Here is a 16,094-nt window from a genome sequence, read left to right on the forward strand (position 1 = left end):
ACTCCAGATTGAGTGGATTCAGATCCCTGGAAGACAGGGCCCAGGAGTCCGCATTTTTGCAAAACCCCTAAATGATCATTATGCAGTCAAGTTCAAGAACATTTTTTCCCCAGCATCTTCCTGTGCTTGGGGTGCTCCTGCTATAGAAGGTCTGGGTGGCCCAGGAATCAATGTGATGAACACTGTGCTCCATGTCCTGTTAGTCTCTAAAGCAGGTGCAGCTGCAAGCCGTGCCTTTTTGTGGAGTGTAATAATTTACTTTTTTGCACAGTGGTGTTTTAATAGAAGATGCCTTGTCTCATAAGGGCCTGGAGATGTGTTCTCGGTTGGCAGAGCCTAGCTGTGTGGTTTGGGGCGAGGCACTTGTCTGAGCTTTCAGTCTTCTCACTGGCAGTGGTAGTGGTTAGGTCAGCATTTCCCAAACTGGTGTTCTGCAGAACGGTAGTATGGTACCCTGAAAAAAAGTGTTCCGTGTTCTGTGTTCAGCCGAGTTTGGGAAACGCCAAGCCCAAGTTAAAATAGTTCTTTTTAATTGCAGACCTTCTCAGAGCCTCTATTAAGCTGTGTCGTATTTTGAATCTCCAAGGGGAATTTACTAAACTCAGTTACTGAGGGAGTCACTCATTCCTCCGTTCTAACACTTGGGCTTACATTGCACCGTGCCGTGTGAGGCACTGGGAAATCAGTGGGAGATAATCAGTGCTGAATGAGGTCGTGTTGCTTCTGCCCTGAGGATCTCACGTTCCGCCATAAAATCTCCTGGAACTAGTTTTCCATTAGGACACAGTTTGAGAAACTGGTCTGTTTGATTTCGGCCCCATGTCTAGCAAGATTGGACTGGGGCTCCTGAGCCTATTGGATGTGTTGGCTTTTGAGATTTTGAGATTCTCAATAGACAGGAAAAGATATGTCGGTTAATATCATGACATTCTGTTGATCCAGACAAACAGGTACCAGCTGTATGAAGCCCAAGAACAGGCAGAAGTAACCACTTGCCGTAGGACTTGGAGCAGTGGGTGCTTGAGATGGGGGCACTTACTGGACAGAAGGGGGTTTTCTGGGTCCGTGTCTGTCTCTTGAATGGAGTGTAGGTTACCATCAGTGTACACTGGTCAGAACTCACCAAACTGTACTCCTATTTTCACTCTGTGTAAACCGTACTTCTTTTTTTGGCCGCACTGTGCGGCATGGGGGATCTTAGTTCCCAGACCAGGGATTGAACCCGTGCCCCCTGCAGTGGAAGTGTGGAGTGTTATCCACTGGACTGCCAGGGAAGTCACTGTACTTCATTTTTTTAAAAGTCTGTATGTGCACAGGCAGAAATGCAAGTATGTTATATCTGTATCATTCAAAGGTCATGTTTGGTAATATTTTCTTATGAAAAATTGTTGATTTCTAAAATAAATAATGGCATGACCTTCATCCTGAGCTACTCCATTAAAATTTTAACCTGCTGTTTCAATTAGCCGTGTGGAGTCAGCACCTGTTTTCCTGAAGCCCTGACTCCCAGCGCTGTCCCCCTGTACTCCCCTTGCAGTGTTCCTGCATGGTGGCAGGGAGGAGAATGAACAACTCTTCTCCTTTCACATGTGGGACCCAGGTAGTGAGAGAACTAATTGGGATGCACGGCTAAGACAGGAGACCATAAACCACTTGTCAAGACAATAAAGTAAGAGTTTCTCATAGAAACTCCCATAGAAAGACTGCACTTTTCTGCTGCTTTTTTAATCACTGACTAAGGAGGCCCCCGCCTCAGCCTTGCTGTGTGCCCATTGCCCCACATTGTTAAAGACCAGCTGATGGAGAGGGCAAGGTGACCCTTACTCCCAATGATGAATTGTAATTGCCTTTTCCTTGGCTTTTCAAACAGGATGTGGGATATCCGGAATTCCTGAACATACGTCCGTACATGTCCCAGAGTAATGGTGAGCCTGTCATGTACGGACTGTATGCTGTCCTGGTCCACTCGGGCTATAGCTGCCACGCCGGGCACTATTACTGCTACGTGAAGGTCAGTGGCTCCTGTGTTGGTGTCAGGCTGTCTTAGGTGGTGGTATGCGTGCTACCTCCGGGGGGGCAGGTTTGCGGTGCCTGTTTGCACAAGTCCAGATGTGACCTCTGCAGAATGTTTATTCTGTGGAAAGTGGCCGTGTTTTGTGGTTGTGTCCAGGTCCTGTTGTTGTTTCTTCGTGGAGTGCAAAGACGTGTTTTAAACCTGTCTCACCAGGATCTGTCCCACTCTTGGCCTTGTGATGAGACACTGGAGGGGGACTGCTGCCAGTGCCCTGTCCTTAGACCCCCTGGAGAAGTCTCAGAAGGCCAGATATTGGTGGGAGAGGCTGTGCTGAGCAGAGCTGTCAAAATAGCCTTCCACAAGGAAGGCTCGCATCTTTTGGGGTGCCAGGGAGGAAGGGGGACTCCAGCACACTCAGGGGCACATTCAAAGTTAGAGGGATACTTGACATTTTATGAAATCGTAAAATGCTAGTTAGTTCATCAGCACTGGGTACGTGTGGCAGCTAAAAGATTTTTTCCTTCCCTTGTTAAAAGTAAGGATCGCAGAAGTGTTGATCGTTGTGTTTTGTTTCGTCCACACCCTGCGCTGCTCAGGCAAGCAATGGACAGTGGTACCAGATGAACGACTCCTTTGTCCACTCCAGCAACATCAAGGTGGTTCTGAACCAGCAGGCCTACGTCCTCTTCTACCTGCGGTAACCGGCTCCCCACCCCCACCCCCCAGAGCGCTCGCCTTCACTCTGCTCTCGCCCCGACCGGCCTCCCTGGCCTTTCCCTGCGTGAAAGTGACTGGAATTCTGCAGGAGGGAAGCTCTTGGAGCAGCTCTCCTCCTGCCAGTCAGGTGTAGTGGAGAGCGGCCACTGGGAAGGGCACTTAGATCACGTCCACTTGGCTGTTGAGTCAAAGCCAGAGCCTGTGGGAAGGTCAGAGCAGGAGTCCATCTGCCCCACAGTGAGGTGGCTTTGAATGTAAATTGGAAGGTTGCCTATTACATTATTGCCCCAAATTAGATGCGTTCCATCTGGCTATCGGCTGGCGTACAGACCTTCCTCTGTGGGGAAAGTGATCACGGTGGGCAGTGAGGTAGGTTGTCAGGGGGTAGAGGCTAAGTAGTCAGAGGGTATAGGCCTTTGGAAGGTGCCTCTTCTTGGGACTGATTGTCACCGACCTGGAAGATGAGGGTGTGGAGCAGGGAGGTGTTTTGCTGCTCCAGGATGGCTTTCTGATAGACTGAGACTCTAATAATCTCGGAAGAGCTGAGTAATTTGCTCTTTGCTTACACTGAGCAGAATCTCAGGCTGCGTAGTAAGTTCTCATGGTTTAAGGGCGAAGTCAGCTTCAGAGAAGCACGTTGGGACAGTCATGGTTCCCTCTGGCTGTTTTCCTGCCTTTGCCTGTCTTTTTTTATTTATCTGTGCAGCGTGGCTTGCGGGATCTCAGTTCCCAGACCAGGGATTGAACCCGGGCCACTGCAGTGAAAGCCTGGAATCCTAACCACTAGGCCACCAGGGAACTCCCTGCCTGCCCGTTTTTTTTGGAATGGAATTGTAACCTTGACTTCTGTATTCTGATTCCTTCTCACACTCAGTTTCGGTAAAGCCTCTGCAGCTTTAGTAAGACACTCCCTGACTTTGTTCTCCTCCTTTGACAGGATTCCAGGCTCTAAGAAGAGTCCTGAGGGCTCCATCTGCAGGACAGCCTCCTCCCTTCCCAGCCACCCCAGGGTGGTTCCAGACCACACCAGGAAGAATATCAGCAATGGGACCACGTCCTCATCAGTGACTGGAAAGGTACTTGTTTAAGAGGATCGATGTAATCATTGCCGTTCTTCGTGCCTGTGCCTCTCGGGATCGTGGAGCCCCCAGACCTCTTCATGCTGGGGAGCTCGGCCCGATGGAAGGAGGGTGCAGACAGCAGTCCTGCTGTATTCCACGTTCTTTCTGAAGTGGGTCACAGAGCCAACAATGGTGAGAAGGAAGAGGGGGACAGTGATGAGAAAACCTGACTCAGCAAATCAAGACTTAGAGCTCCCAGTGTGTCCCCACCTTAGAGCAGCTGCCACGCGGAAGTGCAGTGACAGGTTTCCCAAGCAAACCTCTGGCCTTAAGCATCTGGGAAAAAAATATTTTATCCCCACATTTTAATACTAAAAATGTGAGTAGTTTGTACCAGTGTTAATTTTCTGATTTTGATAATTATACTGTGGTTATGCTAAGAGAACGTCCTTTGTTTTTAGGAATACTCGTGGGTGTGTATGGAGGTAAAAGGACGTCGTGTCTGAAATTTAACTCATATAGTTAGGAAAATATATATGTACATACATACACACATATATATGCAGAAGGAGAGAGAGCAGGAAATCTAATGTGGTAAAGTGTTAACAATTAAGGAATACCCTTGAAGTTATTTTCGTATGTATTTGAAATTTTATACTAAAAAAAGTTAAGAACTCAGTTTTATTAATAAGATAATAGCAGTTTCCTTATAACATAATTCATAATTCAAAAATAGAACGGCCCTCTCTGTTGACTACTTCTGTGATCCTTTCCCTTCAGTCTGAAGATCAAATCCAAACACAGGCTGCCGGGGCCTAAACATGTCTACAGGGGTTTTAGTCATTTATGCAAATCTGTTTCCTTTCCAACATTCAAGAAAATAGAAGCTGAAATAGAAGCATTAGAGTTGACGTAGCAATGACATGCCATGACCTGGTTGCAAAGGTGGTGGTCACTGTGGCTAGAGCAGGAAAGCCAGAAGCCTTGGGTGCTGCTCAGAGGAACAGCGACGGGCATGGGGGTGCCTGAGGGCGAGCACGGCACCCCCCCCCGCCCTGCCCCCCACCCCACCCCCTGGTCAGGCCACCGCAAGGCCTCTTCACTGACCCTGCGTGTTTTCATCATGAAAATAACTTCCCACATACACTGCAGTTGCACAAAAGTTATTTTACTCTAAGTAACATTGTGTAAGTTCCATGTACTTAAATGCTCAACAAGTGGACAGTTTTGCAGCACAGTGGGAAGATGTATTCCTTTTAGGAAGAATGCTAATGAAGAAATAATGACCTAAGTGACGTAAAACCAGTCTGTTGCCTGTGCAGAGGCTATGGACGCTTAAGTGATTCAAAATAGTATCAAATTAGCAAGTATTTTGGGAAAAAATTGTTGCCGGCAAGAGTACAGTAAATGCAGTGTGGCAGTATGCATCCTAATTTATGAAAATATTAACAGCCTAGTAATGCCACTTCTAAAAAATTAGCGTGGAGTACTAAGTACAGAAGAAGATTCAGTCTTTTTTTTTTTTTTTTTTTTCCTTTGGCGGTACGCGGGCCTCTCACTGCTGTGGCCTCTCCCGTTGCGGAGCACAGGCTCCGGACGCGCAGGCTCAGCGGCCATGGCTCACGGGCCCAGCCGCTCCGCGACATGTGGGAACTTCCCAGACCGGGGCACGAACCCGCGTCCCCTGCATCGGCAGGCGGACTCTCAACCACTGCGCCACCAGGGAAGCCCCCAGATTCAGTCTTTTGACCATTCCTTCAGCACATAGTCTCTAAGACCCTGATCTGGTTGGGGGTGGAGGTGACATGTCGTGGTAAACAGCACCGACGCAGGCCTCGGGGAGCATTTCGGTGAGTGAGTGGCATAGACCCAGTTGTGATGGTGCTATGGAGAAGGATGGGGCACTTAGCACCTTAGTGGTCATGTCAAGGAGACCTGGAGCCAGTCTGGTTTATAAACTCTTCATGCAATGAGATGGTCGCTAGTCAAGCATTAAAGACCTTTGTTGATGGGCCAGAGTACAAAGGTGATAATGGCATATGGTGAAACTGAGATGCTCCTGTGCACCTGTGTCAGAAGAAAAGACCAAAGGGAGAAGACACCAGCCTATTAATGGAGGGTTATGTTTAGGTGATGGAACTTGGTAAATTTTTTCCCTTTTTATTTTTTTGTATTTCTCAAATCTTGATGAAAATGTACTGCTTTCGTAGTAAAGATAATTATAAAGAGGCACACCCATACGTGCACAACTCAAAAGATACTGAAAAGAAGTAACAGTATCTGTATCGTGTGTCCGTATAAATAATTTGTCTAGAGTTGCCCCTCAGAGCCCCTGCCTGCTGCCTCCTTGTGGGGCCCCCGCCAGCCGGCTGTGCTCCCTCCGGCTTTGACCGCCTCCTCTGCTTTGCTCCCCTTTAGAGACCGGACCCTGTGACAATGAAGAAGCCTCAGACCCCTGAAGAGCTCGGGGTGCCCGTTGCCAGGAATGGCTCTGTGTCGGGCCTGAAGTCTCAGAATGGATACACTCCTCCCAAGCCACCCCTGGGGTCCCCTTCCCCCAAACTCTGCAAAACGCCTACCCACGTGCCGACTGTTTTGGATGAGCCTGGAAAGAAAGTCAAGAAACCAGCCCCCCTGCAGCACTTCTCCCCACCGCTCAAAACCTCCCCGGGGCCCCCCGGCGCCGGCGAGCTGGGCGGCAGCAGGTGTGAGGGCCGCAGGCCCAGCTCCTGGGACGGCAGGGCCACCCTCTCTACCTCACCTCGGCCCCCGGCCGCCAGGACCGCCAACGGGCTCGGGCCCAAGGTGGGTGATGAGGGCCCAGCCGCCGAGAGGAGGGGCTCCAGCCCTGAGCACCCTGCTGGTGGTGGCCCCGCCAGGCCCCCCCCGGCACCCCAGAGTGGAGCCGCCCCTCTTGGCGATTCTCAGGGAACCCACTCTGCCGGCCCCGCCAAGGTGCTGCCGGCCCGAGCGGATGCGGAGCTGGTGAAGGCCAAGTGCCCCGACCTGAGCAGCGCCTCCCCCGAGCCCGCCAACACCATGTCTCCTCCACCGGCCAAAAAGCTGGCCCTTTCTGCCAGGAAGGTGGGTGTGTGGGAGGGTGTCGGTCGGGGTTGGGGAGCGGGTTCGATTGTAGTTTGGGGGGTGGGGCGGCAGCACAGGGGCATTTGGCCGCCCGAGGAGCTGAGACGTCGGGCGTCCCTAGGTGGCAGAGGGCTGTCCAGGCGCAGGCAGGTTGTGGCATCTCTGTCATTGGATGAGGCCAGTGGCCGATAGAGGGTCAGGGCCACACAGCTGTCCTCTGTCTCCATCTGTGGACAGATGTCCTAAGGGAGCCTCTGGGAACGGGCCCCGGCAGGGAGCTCTGAGCACGGGGACGCGCGGGACATGGGCTGGCTGGCACCTCTGTGTGCACCTCGAAGCTCCGTGATGTAATTGTTGTACTGAGATTTTTGTTTAAACTTCCTTCGTTTTTTCCTTTTTGTTTCTAACCAAAAACACTTCTGATTCTTCTTCTACCATTCTCCCACCCCTCACACCCCCTTTTTTGTTCTTCTGTCCTCTCATCTTTCTTTCTGGGCTCTTTTATTTTTTATTTTATTTTTATTTTATTTTTACATTTTCTCTTCACTCACGGCAACCTTTTTTAGAGCACCAAGTTTTTATTTATGTCAATAACTGCAGGCCAGCACCCTGCGGAGGGCAACCGGCAATGACCTCCGTCCACCTCCCCTCTCTCCATCCTCCGACCTCACCTCCCCCCGGAAACCCACTCACCCCGTCGTCGCCTCCACCTGGCCTGTCAGTACAATCCGGTAAGCAGGGCGGCCGCTCCTCCCCCGTGGGGACAGCACACAGGTCTGCCCGGTGTCTCCTCTGTCCTCCTGCTGAAGGGGCTTCAGTGGGGCAGAGGTGGCTTGGTCTCTCAGGCCCTGGCTTTTTTACTCTGTCTTCATCTTCCGTCGTCTGCCACGGGCTCGTGGTGATGCGTGTGTTGTGAGCTGATCTGCCTATGGCCCCCCAGCCCCGTGACAGGACCCTGAAGTGGAGGGGGGGGCGTTTGAACAGACCATGCGTGAGCTCAGGGTCCTGTGCACTGGTTGTGTCTCCCAGCCGTGCTCCCTGGCTTATCTCGGGTGGGGTGGGGTCTGTCACCCTGGCCCTGAGGGCCTCCCGAGTGGGCGCCGGCGCCCCCATGCGCTGCGGAGGCTGCTGCGGGAGGCGAGGTTCTTTGGGAGCTTTTCAGGCTCCTGCGGAGATGCCCCCCTGGAGGTTTGGGCTGTCGCCTCCTGGCCCGCTCCGTACAGGGGTGCTCGTGTTCCTTTGTGAGTCCAGGGCCAAAGGCCCAGAATTACCGATAAACGGCTTGTTTGAAGGCTGAGGGGCTATCAAGGCCTTTGGCAGCTGGGGAGGGAGGAAGGAGGGAAGGAAGATGGGGCGCGAGGCCGTGGGGTGGCTTGGGCGGGCTTGGCGTTGCTGCGGCGCCAACGTGCCCTCCCTGCCCTCCTCGTTCGGGGCCCCGCTGTTTCCTTTGTCCAGCCCCGCTCCCGCTCTCAGTCCTGGCACGGGAGTTTTGCACATGCTAGGTCCTTAAACGTCCAGGACATTTATTGGGTATGTTTTTCTTTGCTTCTTTGACATATAACTTTTTTTTAATTCCAGAAAACGCAGAGCAGCGTGATGTAGTAGTGCAGTTTGTGTGTTGCCATCAGAGTTTGTTGTCTAGTTTAGAGGATGTTGAGACAGTCCTGTTTAATTAGCAACCCTTGGAGATGGGTTTATTGTCACACATTCACAGATGAGAAAAGTGTGGCCCAGAGTGGAAAGTTGACTTTTCCAAGGTCGCATAGCTGGCAGGAGGAGATCCAAGAGTCTCACTTGATTTGCTCTAGATCCTGCCCTTTACTTGTCTTGCTGTATCATCTGACTGGAAAGTCTGTTTCCCTGATTTTCCTGAACCCCAAGTTTCAGAGGAAAATCCTTGAAGGGTAATAGTGGAAGAGGCGTAGGCTCATAGCCGCCTTTCTTATAAGACTCACCGCCTGTGCTCAGACACCTGATACTTGTGGAAGCTGGACATTTATTGCTTAGTGGAGGTTTCCTCCCAACGCATTTGTACTGAGAATCTGAAACATTAGGGTTTGCAAAAGTACTTTGAACTGCCTGGTGACAAGAAACTAAGAGATATGTAACGATTTTTATTAACTTTGATCTTAAGATTTGAATTTGTTAGCATGTATTTTCTAATGTTCACTGAAATGTACATATATCTGAGGTTTACGGGCGAAAGTCTTTTAATATCCTGACCTGCGAGGGAAGGGGCCGAGGGAGGGCAGGCAGGGAGAGCTCAGCCTGTCCTCACTACCTGACTGTCCCTACAGGGCTGTGTCACCTGCTCCGAGACCATCCAGCCATCTGAAGCCCCCCCTTGGCCCCCACTCCCTGTCACTGTCCAGCAGCGCCCCACCTCTCGGGACAGCAGACCCACAGAGCCACTCGCCCGCCTCTGCGCCCCTGCCTCAGGTCAACGGGGGCTTCCGGGCCCCCTCACACCAGCTGCCAGAGGCCAGCGAGCCCCCCCAGGGTCTCTGTAAGAAGAGGAAGAAGACCCGCGTGGGAGAGACCCAGGGCCAGGGCTCAGAGGCCTGCACGGCTGTGGCGGCCCCTCCAAGGCCTCCCAGGAAGAGGAGGAAGAGGAAGAGGAAGCACACGGGGGACACGGATGCCTCCGCTCTGCAGGCGGGGCGCACGCCGGGGCCACCCTGGAGCCCCGTGCATAGGAAGGAGGGTCGGGCGGAGCCGCCGGAGGGCAGACCGGAGGAAGAGGGCGGACAGCAGCCGGGGAACGGCTGGCCCGTGGGATGCGTGAGCGACGGCCACCGCGTGAGCCGCAGGAAGAGGAGGAGGCAGGGAGCTGAGGGCCTTGGCGGAGAAGACGGCCTCCGCCGGGACCACCCACCTCGGCGTGGGTGAGAGCAGGGAGCCCTGCGCCTCCGCTCACACACAGCCCACTCCCAGTGGGTGCTGTCTGGAAATACAGGCGCTGCCCGGCCCTCTGGGACCTGACTGTATCGTCAGGTGTCCCAGGCGGGTGGCGAGTGGAAACAGCGTTCCGGACCTGGCCAGCCCCATAGGTGCTGGGAGGTCCCGTGACCCGGGCCGGGCCGCGCTGCGCTGGGGTCCTGTCGTCCACCTTGTGGGACTTGCCTCGGATTAAAAACGCACTTGTGTGCTTTTCTGGACTGTGGCCGTGGGCAGGTCCTGGTCAGGTTCGGGTGGAGTCTCCTGGGGCTCTTCTGGAGGGCTGAGGCACATGCACCAAAGTTCACGGGGTATCTGGGCCTCAGTTTGCTAGGAGCTGACTGTCAACTCTGACTTCCTAGGAGCTGCTCTTCCTCCGATGTCGTCCAGCCAGAGGCTATTGCAGCATCACCAAGGAAAAAGAGAAAGAAAAAAAGGAAGCAGGAGTCACAGCAGGAAGTAGAAGAGAATGAGCCTGAGGGCCAGAGGGGCTCTGTAGTCCCTGGGAGCAGGCCAGGGACAGCTGTGAATGGCCAGGCTCCCGGAGGCCCCACAGGTGTGCACTGGGCCGGGAGGGGACGCCAGGGGAGCAGGGGGTGGGAGCCAGCCTGCCCTGTGCGTCTAGAGGCAGGTGCGGTACATTGGGAGGGGGCCCGCTGGAAGACCTCTTACCTCTGCCCTCGTGCCAGCTGTCTGCCCACTCGGATCTCCTGACCTGGCAGATCGTTCAGCCCAAACTACCCCGTAGGAAAAGATGGGGTACGTGTAAACTTTACACGTTCTGTGAGCGCAGTGTTCCCATCTAAACCTTCCCACTGGAATTACTCCTGGGCCGCCCAGCCTGGCGTTTTTCTTTGCCACTTGAACTTGCAGCATTGGGTTCAGAAGCTCACCTCCCTCTGCCTCTCTTTGTAGCCGGCCTTCCTGAAGATCGTGTGGCCTTTTGCAGTGGGGTTCTGTGTGCTGTGGCCGTGCCCGGGCTGAGGCCTCCACCAAGCGCCTCGTCCACGTTGTGTTTTCTTTTTCCTTAGTGGGCCAGCTCGTTTCACCAGGCTCTCCTGGTGGAATGTGTCTGTTAAATGAGGGGAGAGAAGGTCCTCAGCGCCTCAGGAAGGGGCCCCCAGGTGAAGGATCGTCTGGGGTCTGCTGTTTGTGCTTTGGGGGCACACTGGTTCCCGGGGATGGGTTTGTAGTTTATCAAACTCCGGAGAAACGAATTCATGAATAAACACGGAATTCCATTAATTACACGGCAAAAGCACTAACTGCTAGGCAGTGAGGAATGGCCACTTCAGGCAGCCCGTGTGTCATTGGAGAAAAGGCTGCAGAGACCGGCTGTCGTCAGACGGGGTCACTTTGTGAGCACGTCAGCTAAGCGGGAGGTGCTGCCGGGCCCCAGGGCTCTCCGCCCAGTGCAGAGCAGGAAGTGCGCGGCGGGCACACCCAGCACCCCGTGTGTTTGTTCATGATCCCAAAATTGGGGCAGGCATTTGTGACCCTAAAGAGGCCAGAGCCCGGGTTGCGGGTGGCTCCGCGTGACCACCGGGCCCGAGCTGTGCTGAGGAGCGGCTGGAGAGGGGGTGGGGGACAGGCCGGGGGCAGACAGTGGACGCTGTCCTGCTCAGAGCACTGAGCCTGAAGGGCACCAGGTCATTGCCAAATTGGCGGAGCAGACAGATGAGGTCAGGCTTGTGTTTAGGGAGGTGAGTCTGTCTATTCTGACAGTTGTGGGTGGTTAGGGGGACTGGGCAGAGGCCAGGAGCAGCTAAGACGTCGTTTCTAGAGCCCTGATAAGGGGTGGTCAGTGCTGTCTGTGCAGATGTCCTTGCTGGCCAGGCTCTCTGCGGGCAGGGAGGTGGGAGCTGCCCTGCGAAGCTGCGGTGGTGGTGGTGGCGGCGGCACCTTGTCCCTCCAGTTCGCGCTGCTCCGGGTTTCTGCCCCTTCCCTGCAGGCGAGGAGCTTCCATCGGGAGCTGCTATCCCTTCCTCCGTCAGACCGAGGGCTCACTGCTGCCTGTAGGTTTTTTGTTTTGTTTTCGGTGTTTAGGTTTTCATCTTTTGCAGAGTTGATTTGGACCAATAACCTCTTCTCTTGAGAAAGAATAATCGTTAACTCCCTTGTCACAGGCAGGCAGGCAGGCAGGCAGGCAGGAAGAGCTTGCTTTTACACATTCTCTAAAGAATTTGTCATTAGTAAGTTCTGCAATTCTGTTGTAAATAAAAGGTGTACGAGTGTTTCCTCGGTGGTTTATTTTTAATGTATGTAAATGTTATTCTGATTGCAGGGCTGGGACAGGCTCCCCTTGTATCCTGGGACAGAGAGAGAGAATCCGATGTGGTCCAGGAATTGCTCAAATATTCATCTGATAAAGCTTATGGGAGAAGAGGTACTGGTTTTGAGACTTGACTTCTGTCTTCTGCAGTTGGCTTATGAGGAGCTAGAGAGGCCTGAAAAAGACCTCCTGTGTTGAGCCTTGTGCATAGGAATTGCTTGGCTCTGACGATGGGAAGAGGAATGTACATGTCTATTGTACCCTCTCTGACCCCATTGACATTGTATGCAGATCAAGAGCCCTGCAGGCGGGTTTTGTCTGCGGTGGGGATCCAGAGCAGCTTCCTGCTGGGCTCTGGGAGCCGGGGAGAGGGCAGAGCGTGGGTGTTTGGGCAGGGCAGGGCAGGCCAGCCAGGGAAAGCGTTAGAATTCCAGAGTCGGGGCAGGCAACAGACCGAAAAACTCATCCAGCACTCATGCTGTAAGTTTTTATTTAGAACATTATTTTTCTAATTCGGACTCGGAGAAAGAACGCAAGATCTTTGTTTCTCAAATGAGGGCATGGGCTTAAAAAGAACTAAATATTCGGGGTTAACAGTGTTTGCTTTTAAGTGACGGGATCACTGACTGGCCTACACACCGGAGACCACTCTGTTCCTCCCCTTTTCCTTCTCTGTGTATCCATTTTCACCAAAAGGTGGCACTCAAAACTTTTTGAATAATTAGGAGTAGACCAGCCTAGTTTGTAAACTTCACCCTTGAAGTAAATCCACAGGGCAGCCAGGTACCCACACAGGTCGCAATGCCAGTGTCTGTCTTGCAGTTTTGACGTGGGACGGCGAGGTGTCAGCTGTCAGTCAGGACGCCATTCAGGACAGCAGGCTGGCCCGCATGGCCACAGTCATTGACGACTGGGACGAAGAGTTCGACCGAGGAAAGGTGTGATGCGTGGTGGCGCCTGGCGGGGGCGGAGCGCTGCAGAGTAGCTCAGCTCGGGGGGCGCTGGGGAGGACTTGGATTTTCAGGGCTGTTTGAAGGGGCAGCAGCACTGCAGAGTGGCCGAGGGTGAGACTGGAGCCACGCTGCCCGGGTTCAGGAAGCCTGTGTCCTCCAGTCACTCCTGCTCCTCCGTCAGTGAAGTGGGGGTCGTGGGGACACCTTCCGTGGGTCACTGGAGTGTCAATCTGTTAGTTTAGGTCGCACGTTGAGACTCGTGCTAGCACGTAGTAAGCACTTGGAAAGGAGCCCCCGGGACCCGGGAGAGCCCTTTTTGGGAATTGTGACACTGTGATTCTTGACATAGGAAAAGAAATTGAAAAAATTCAAGAGAGAGAAGAAAAGAAACTTCAACGCCTTTCAGAAACTTCAGAGTAGACGGAACTTTTGGTCTGTGACTCATCCAGCTAAGGCTTCCAGTCTCAGCTATCGCCGCTGAATTTGGAGCTGTCAAGATGGGTCAGTTTGTGCGTGTGTGTGTGTGCAGTCGTGCATGGGCTGTGGTGTGTACGGTGTGGAGTGTGGTGTGCACACACCGGTCACTCGCAGATTGAGGACCAGGCTGTTTCCAGGCTCCATCTCGTGTCAGTGGCGTTGCCTGTGTTGGACGCGCTCTCCCGGGGTGGTGGTGGGACTCCTAGGGTCTCGTTTCTCTCCCTCAAGAATGATGTTCTTTGCCTCACAGCCTCCAGAGACACGGTCCCTTCCTGGGGACCGTCTATCTGGACTGAAGAGCCACTTGCCGAGGACTTGCTGGCTCTGTCGGCTCCAAGCCTGCCATGGGGGACGGCCCGCAGAGGCCCCGGGCTTCTGTGGATCAGGACCTCTGGTGACACAACACGCACTGTGACAGACACGGGGACTCTTAGAGCAGGGGGCAGCACAGCAACTGGGACCTGAGATGGGGCTGAGCGCCCTGTGATGCTGTCCTGGGGCTGCGGGGGACGGCAGGGAGGACGACGGCTGCGCCTTCCCAGTGTGACCTCGAGCTCCAGAGATGACGGCGTGCAGCCAGTTGCTCTTCTCGACGGGCCCTCCATCCCCCACTCCGGGCGGCTGGCACTGCTAGCTCATCCTGCGCCTCCCGCTTCCTCAGGGGGGGGCTCTGTATGCCTTACCTGTTCAGCCTCAGAGAGTCGGCGGCGCCCCGGGCCGGCCCCACGCCGCTGCCTCTCCCTTTTATGGAACTGCGGGGCGGGCAGCCCTGCCAGTGCATCTCTCTCTTGCAAGAAACTCTAGACCCTCTCTGGAGAGCAGGTGGCTGTAGTGGGGCAGGTTGGGGGCCGAAAAGATGTGCCGACACATCTGCTTCTCAGGCTGCTACTTGTTCCGAGGTGGCTTTGCTGGACCCTCCCTTGCAGCTGCAGTAACCCGGGGGTCCTTACTGAGGTGGTGGTCTTGGGGTAGATTCTCTGTTTATTTTACTACTTGATATAAAACATTTATTTTTGACCAGGCCTGTGGCTTCCATCAGCAATATGTTTCCTCTCCCTAATATGCAAATACTGGCTTTGTTTGCTCAATTTTGTGAGTGCTTTTTGAATTTAGATGATTGTATTACTCGAGAAGATCATGATCACTCTTTTACCTTGTTCAAGCTGTGCCTGCGAACTTATAATTTAATAAATACGGAAAATCCTCAGTGAGGTGATACTGTCCAGAAAAAGGACGCATGTCCCAGTGGTAGAAGGTATGGAAGTAAATCTGAAGATTATCCCTCAGCGCATGTCCATGCTTCCTCTCCTCTTGGTACCGCTTCGGGTGGGAGTGGACCAATACCTGGTCCTGTCCTTCGAGTGGTCTCCTTGGCCTGAGGCCCGATGCACTTGTCTGGCCCCCACTTTCTAACTCACGGAGCCTTGCCCTTTGCTCTGCTGCTCGTTCTGGGGCCTGGGGGATCCTGGTGGTATCGAAAAAGCGTTACATTTTTTATACGGGGAGCTATGTTAATTTTTTCATGTGGGTCGATCTTTATGTTTTTTTCTTCCTGTTTTTGTATTTCTCTTTAAAAAGTTGGGGAGAATAATACCAGTGGCCTGCGCTGGGGCTGCTCTGGTCCCAGCAGATGGGAACCGGGCTCTGCCTGGACTGGCCTGGGAGCCTTTTTGTCTTTTTCAGAGGACTGATTCCTGCATGTCAACCACACCTTGCTCAAAGCTGAGGGGCCCACCCCAGTGCCCTGTGGCTCTGTCATTTGTCATCTCAGGAGGGAAGGCAGGTGCCTCCGTGGGCAGGGTTTTTTTCTCTCTTGAGATGTTGACATCCATTCCTGCGTGAACTATTTCCCCGACCATATTTTTAACATGTTCTGTAGCTGAAAAAAGAAAAATTCAGTTGTTTGCTAGCACAGAATTGATCTCCTTTCTCTCTCTCCCTCTTCTCCAAACAAGTCTCTTCCTTTCTCCACTATATAATTATAAAGGCTTTTCCTGAGGAGAACGTACCCGTTTTCTCCTGGGCAGGGATGAGCACTGGCCTGACCCTGCAGCATTTAAGTATCACTGTTAAGTAGACAAGTCCTCCCATCCCACGGAGAATCATCGGCCAAACTGGGAGGGAAAGGATAGGCCCAGAAAACGAGTCCAGATCCTAGGTGTCCGTGTATAAAGCTTCTATAGTGGCAGTCTTAGACTTTGTTGACTTAGAACATGGGTCTAATTTAACTCACCCTTCCCAGTGGTCCTGGGTCCTGTCACTCCCTGACCCTCGGCTGGGGCCCTGCTCACACCTTGGCCCCGTGTGCGCGTCAAGTCCACGGCACATGACCTGCACCTCCGCTCCAGGGGCTGAGGGGCCCCAGATGTTGTCAAGATCTCGGTGCAATAAAACAAGGAGTTTTTGTGAGTCCTGCCTGTGTCTTTGTTTTTTTTCCCCTTTGACTTTTAAAAGGTTCACCCCGACCCCAGTCTCCTGTCCCAGTTTGCGTGTGAGGTTGGCCTCAGGCACTTTCTGGTCACCTGTCCGTGAGTGGGAGTCAGGTGCCTTTAGCAGTCTGTGCAGCAAAGCTTAGAACA

At 53.3% G+C, this 16,094-nt stretch overlaps 1 protein-coding gene and 1 long non-coding RNA gene across 5 annotated transcripts in view; one reads left to right on the plus strand and one right to left on the minus strand.

Moving 5' to 3' along the window:
* The window catches only part of USP36 (ubiquitin specific peptidase 36), a 34,272-nt gene extending 18,348 nt beyond the window's left edge, over nt 1-15,924 (plus strand). For 3 of the 4 annotated variants that reach the window (XM_089901585.1, XM_022589444.3, XM_089901584.1), the window contains 11 exons: nt 1,871-2,011; nt 2,611-2,711; nt 3,669-3,807; nt 6,211-6,876; nt 7,477-7,607; nt 9,174-9,761; nt 10,176-10,369; nt 12,098-12,199; nt 12,908-13,023; nt 13,388-13,539; nt 13,766-15,924. In XM_089901585.1, the coding sequence (XP_089757711.1) occupies nt 1,871-2,011; nt 2,611-2,711; nt 3,669-3,807; nt 6,211-6,876; nt 7,477-7,607; nt 9,174-9,761; nt 10,176-10,369; nt 12,098-12,199; nt 12,908-13,023; nt 13,388-13,519 (2,310 nt within the window). In that variant the 3' untranslated portion in view covers nt 13,520-13,539; nt 13,766-15,924. The remainder of the gene's footprint in view (nt 1-1,870; nt 2,012-2,610; nt 2,712-3,668; nt 3,808-6,210; nt 6,877-7,476; nt 7,608-9,173; nt 9,762-10,175; nt 10,370-12,097; nt 12,200-12,907; nt 13,024-13,387; nt 13,540-13,765) is intronic. The other variant, XM_022589446.3, reaches the window with a different exon arrangement.
* LOC149746792 (uncharacterized) lies at nt 8,971-12,052 on the minus strand. The gene is made up of 2 exons (XR_016389048.1): nt 10,486-12,052; nt 8,971-10,210 (listed from the first exon to the last, which is right to left on the minus strand). It is a non-coding gene; the product is annotated as an uncharacterized LOC149746792 (long non-coding RNA).
* Nucleotides 15,925-16,094: the final 170 nt, after the last annotated feature.

Source organism: Delphinapterus leucas, chromosome 19 (assembly GCF_059928025.1).
Source record: "Delphinapterus leucas isolate spDelLeu-1000000601 "Yukka" chromosome 19, BTC_Dleu_Yukka2, whole genome shotgun sequence".
Taxonomy (NCBI): Eukaryota; Metazoa; Chordata; class Mammalia; order Artiodactyla; family Monodontidae; genus Delphinapterus; species Delphinapterus leucas.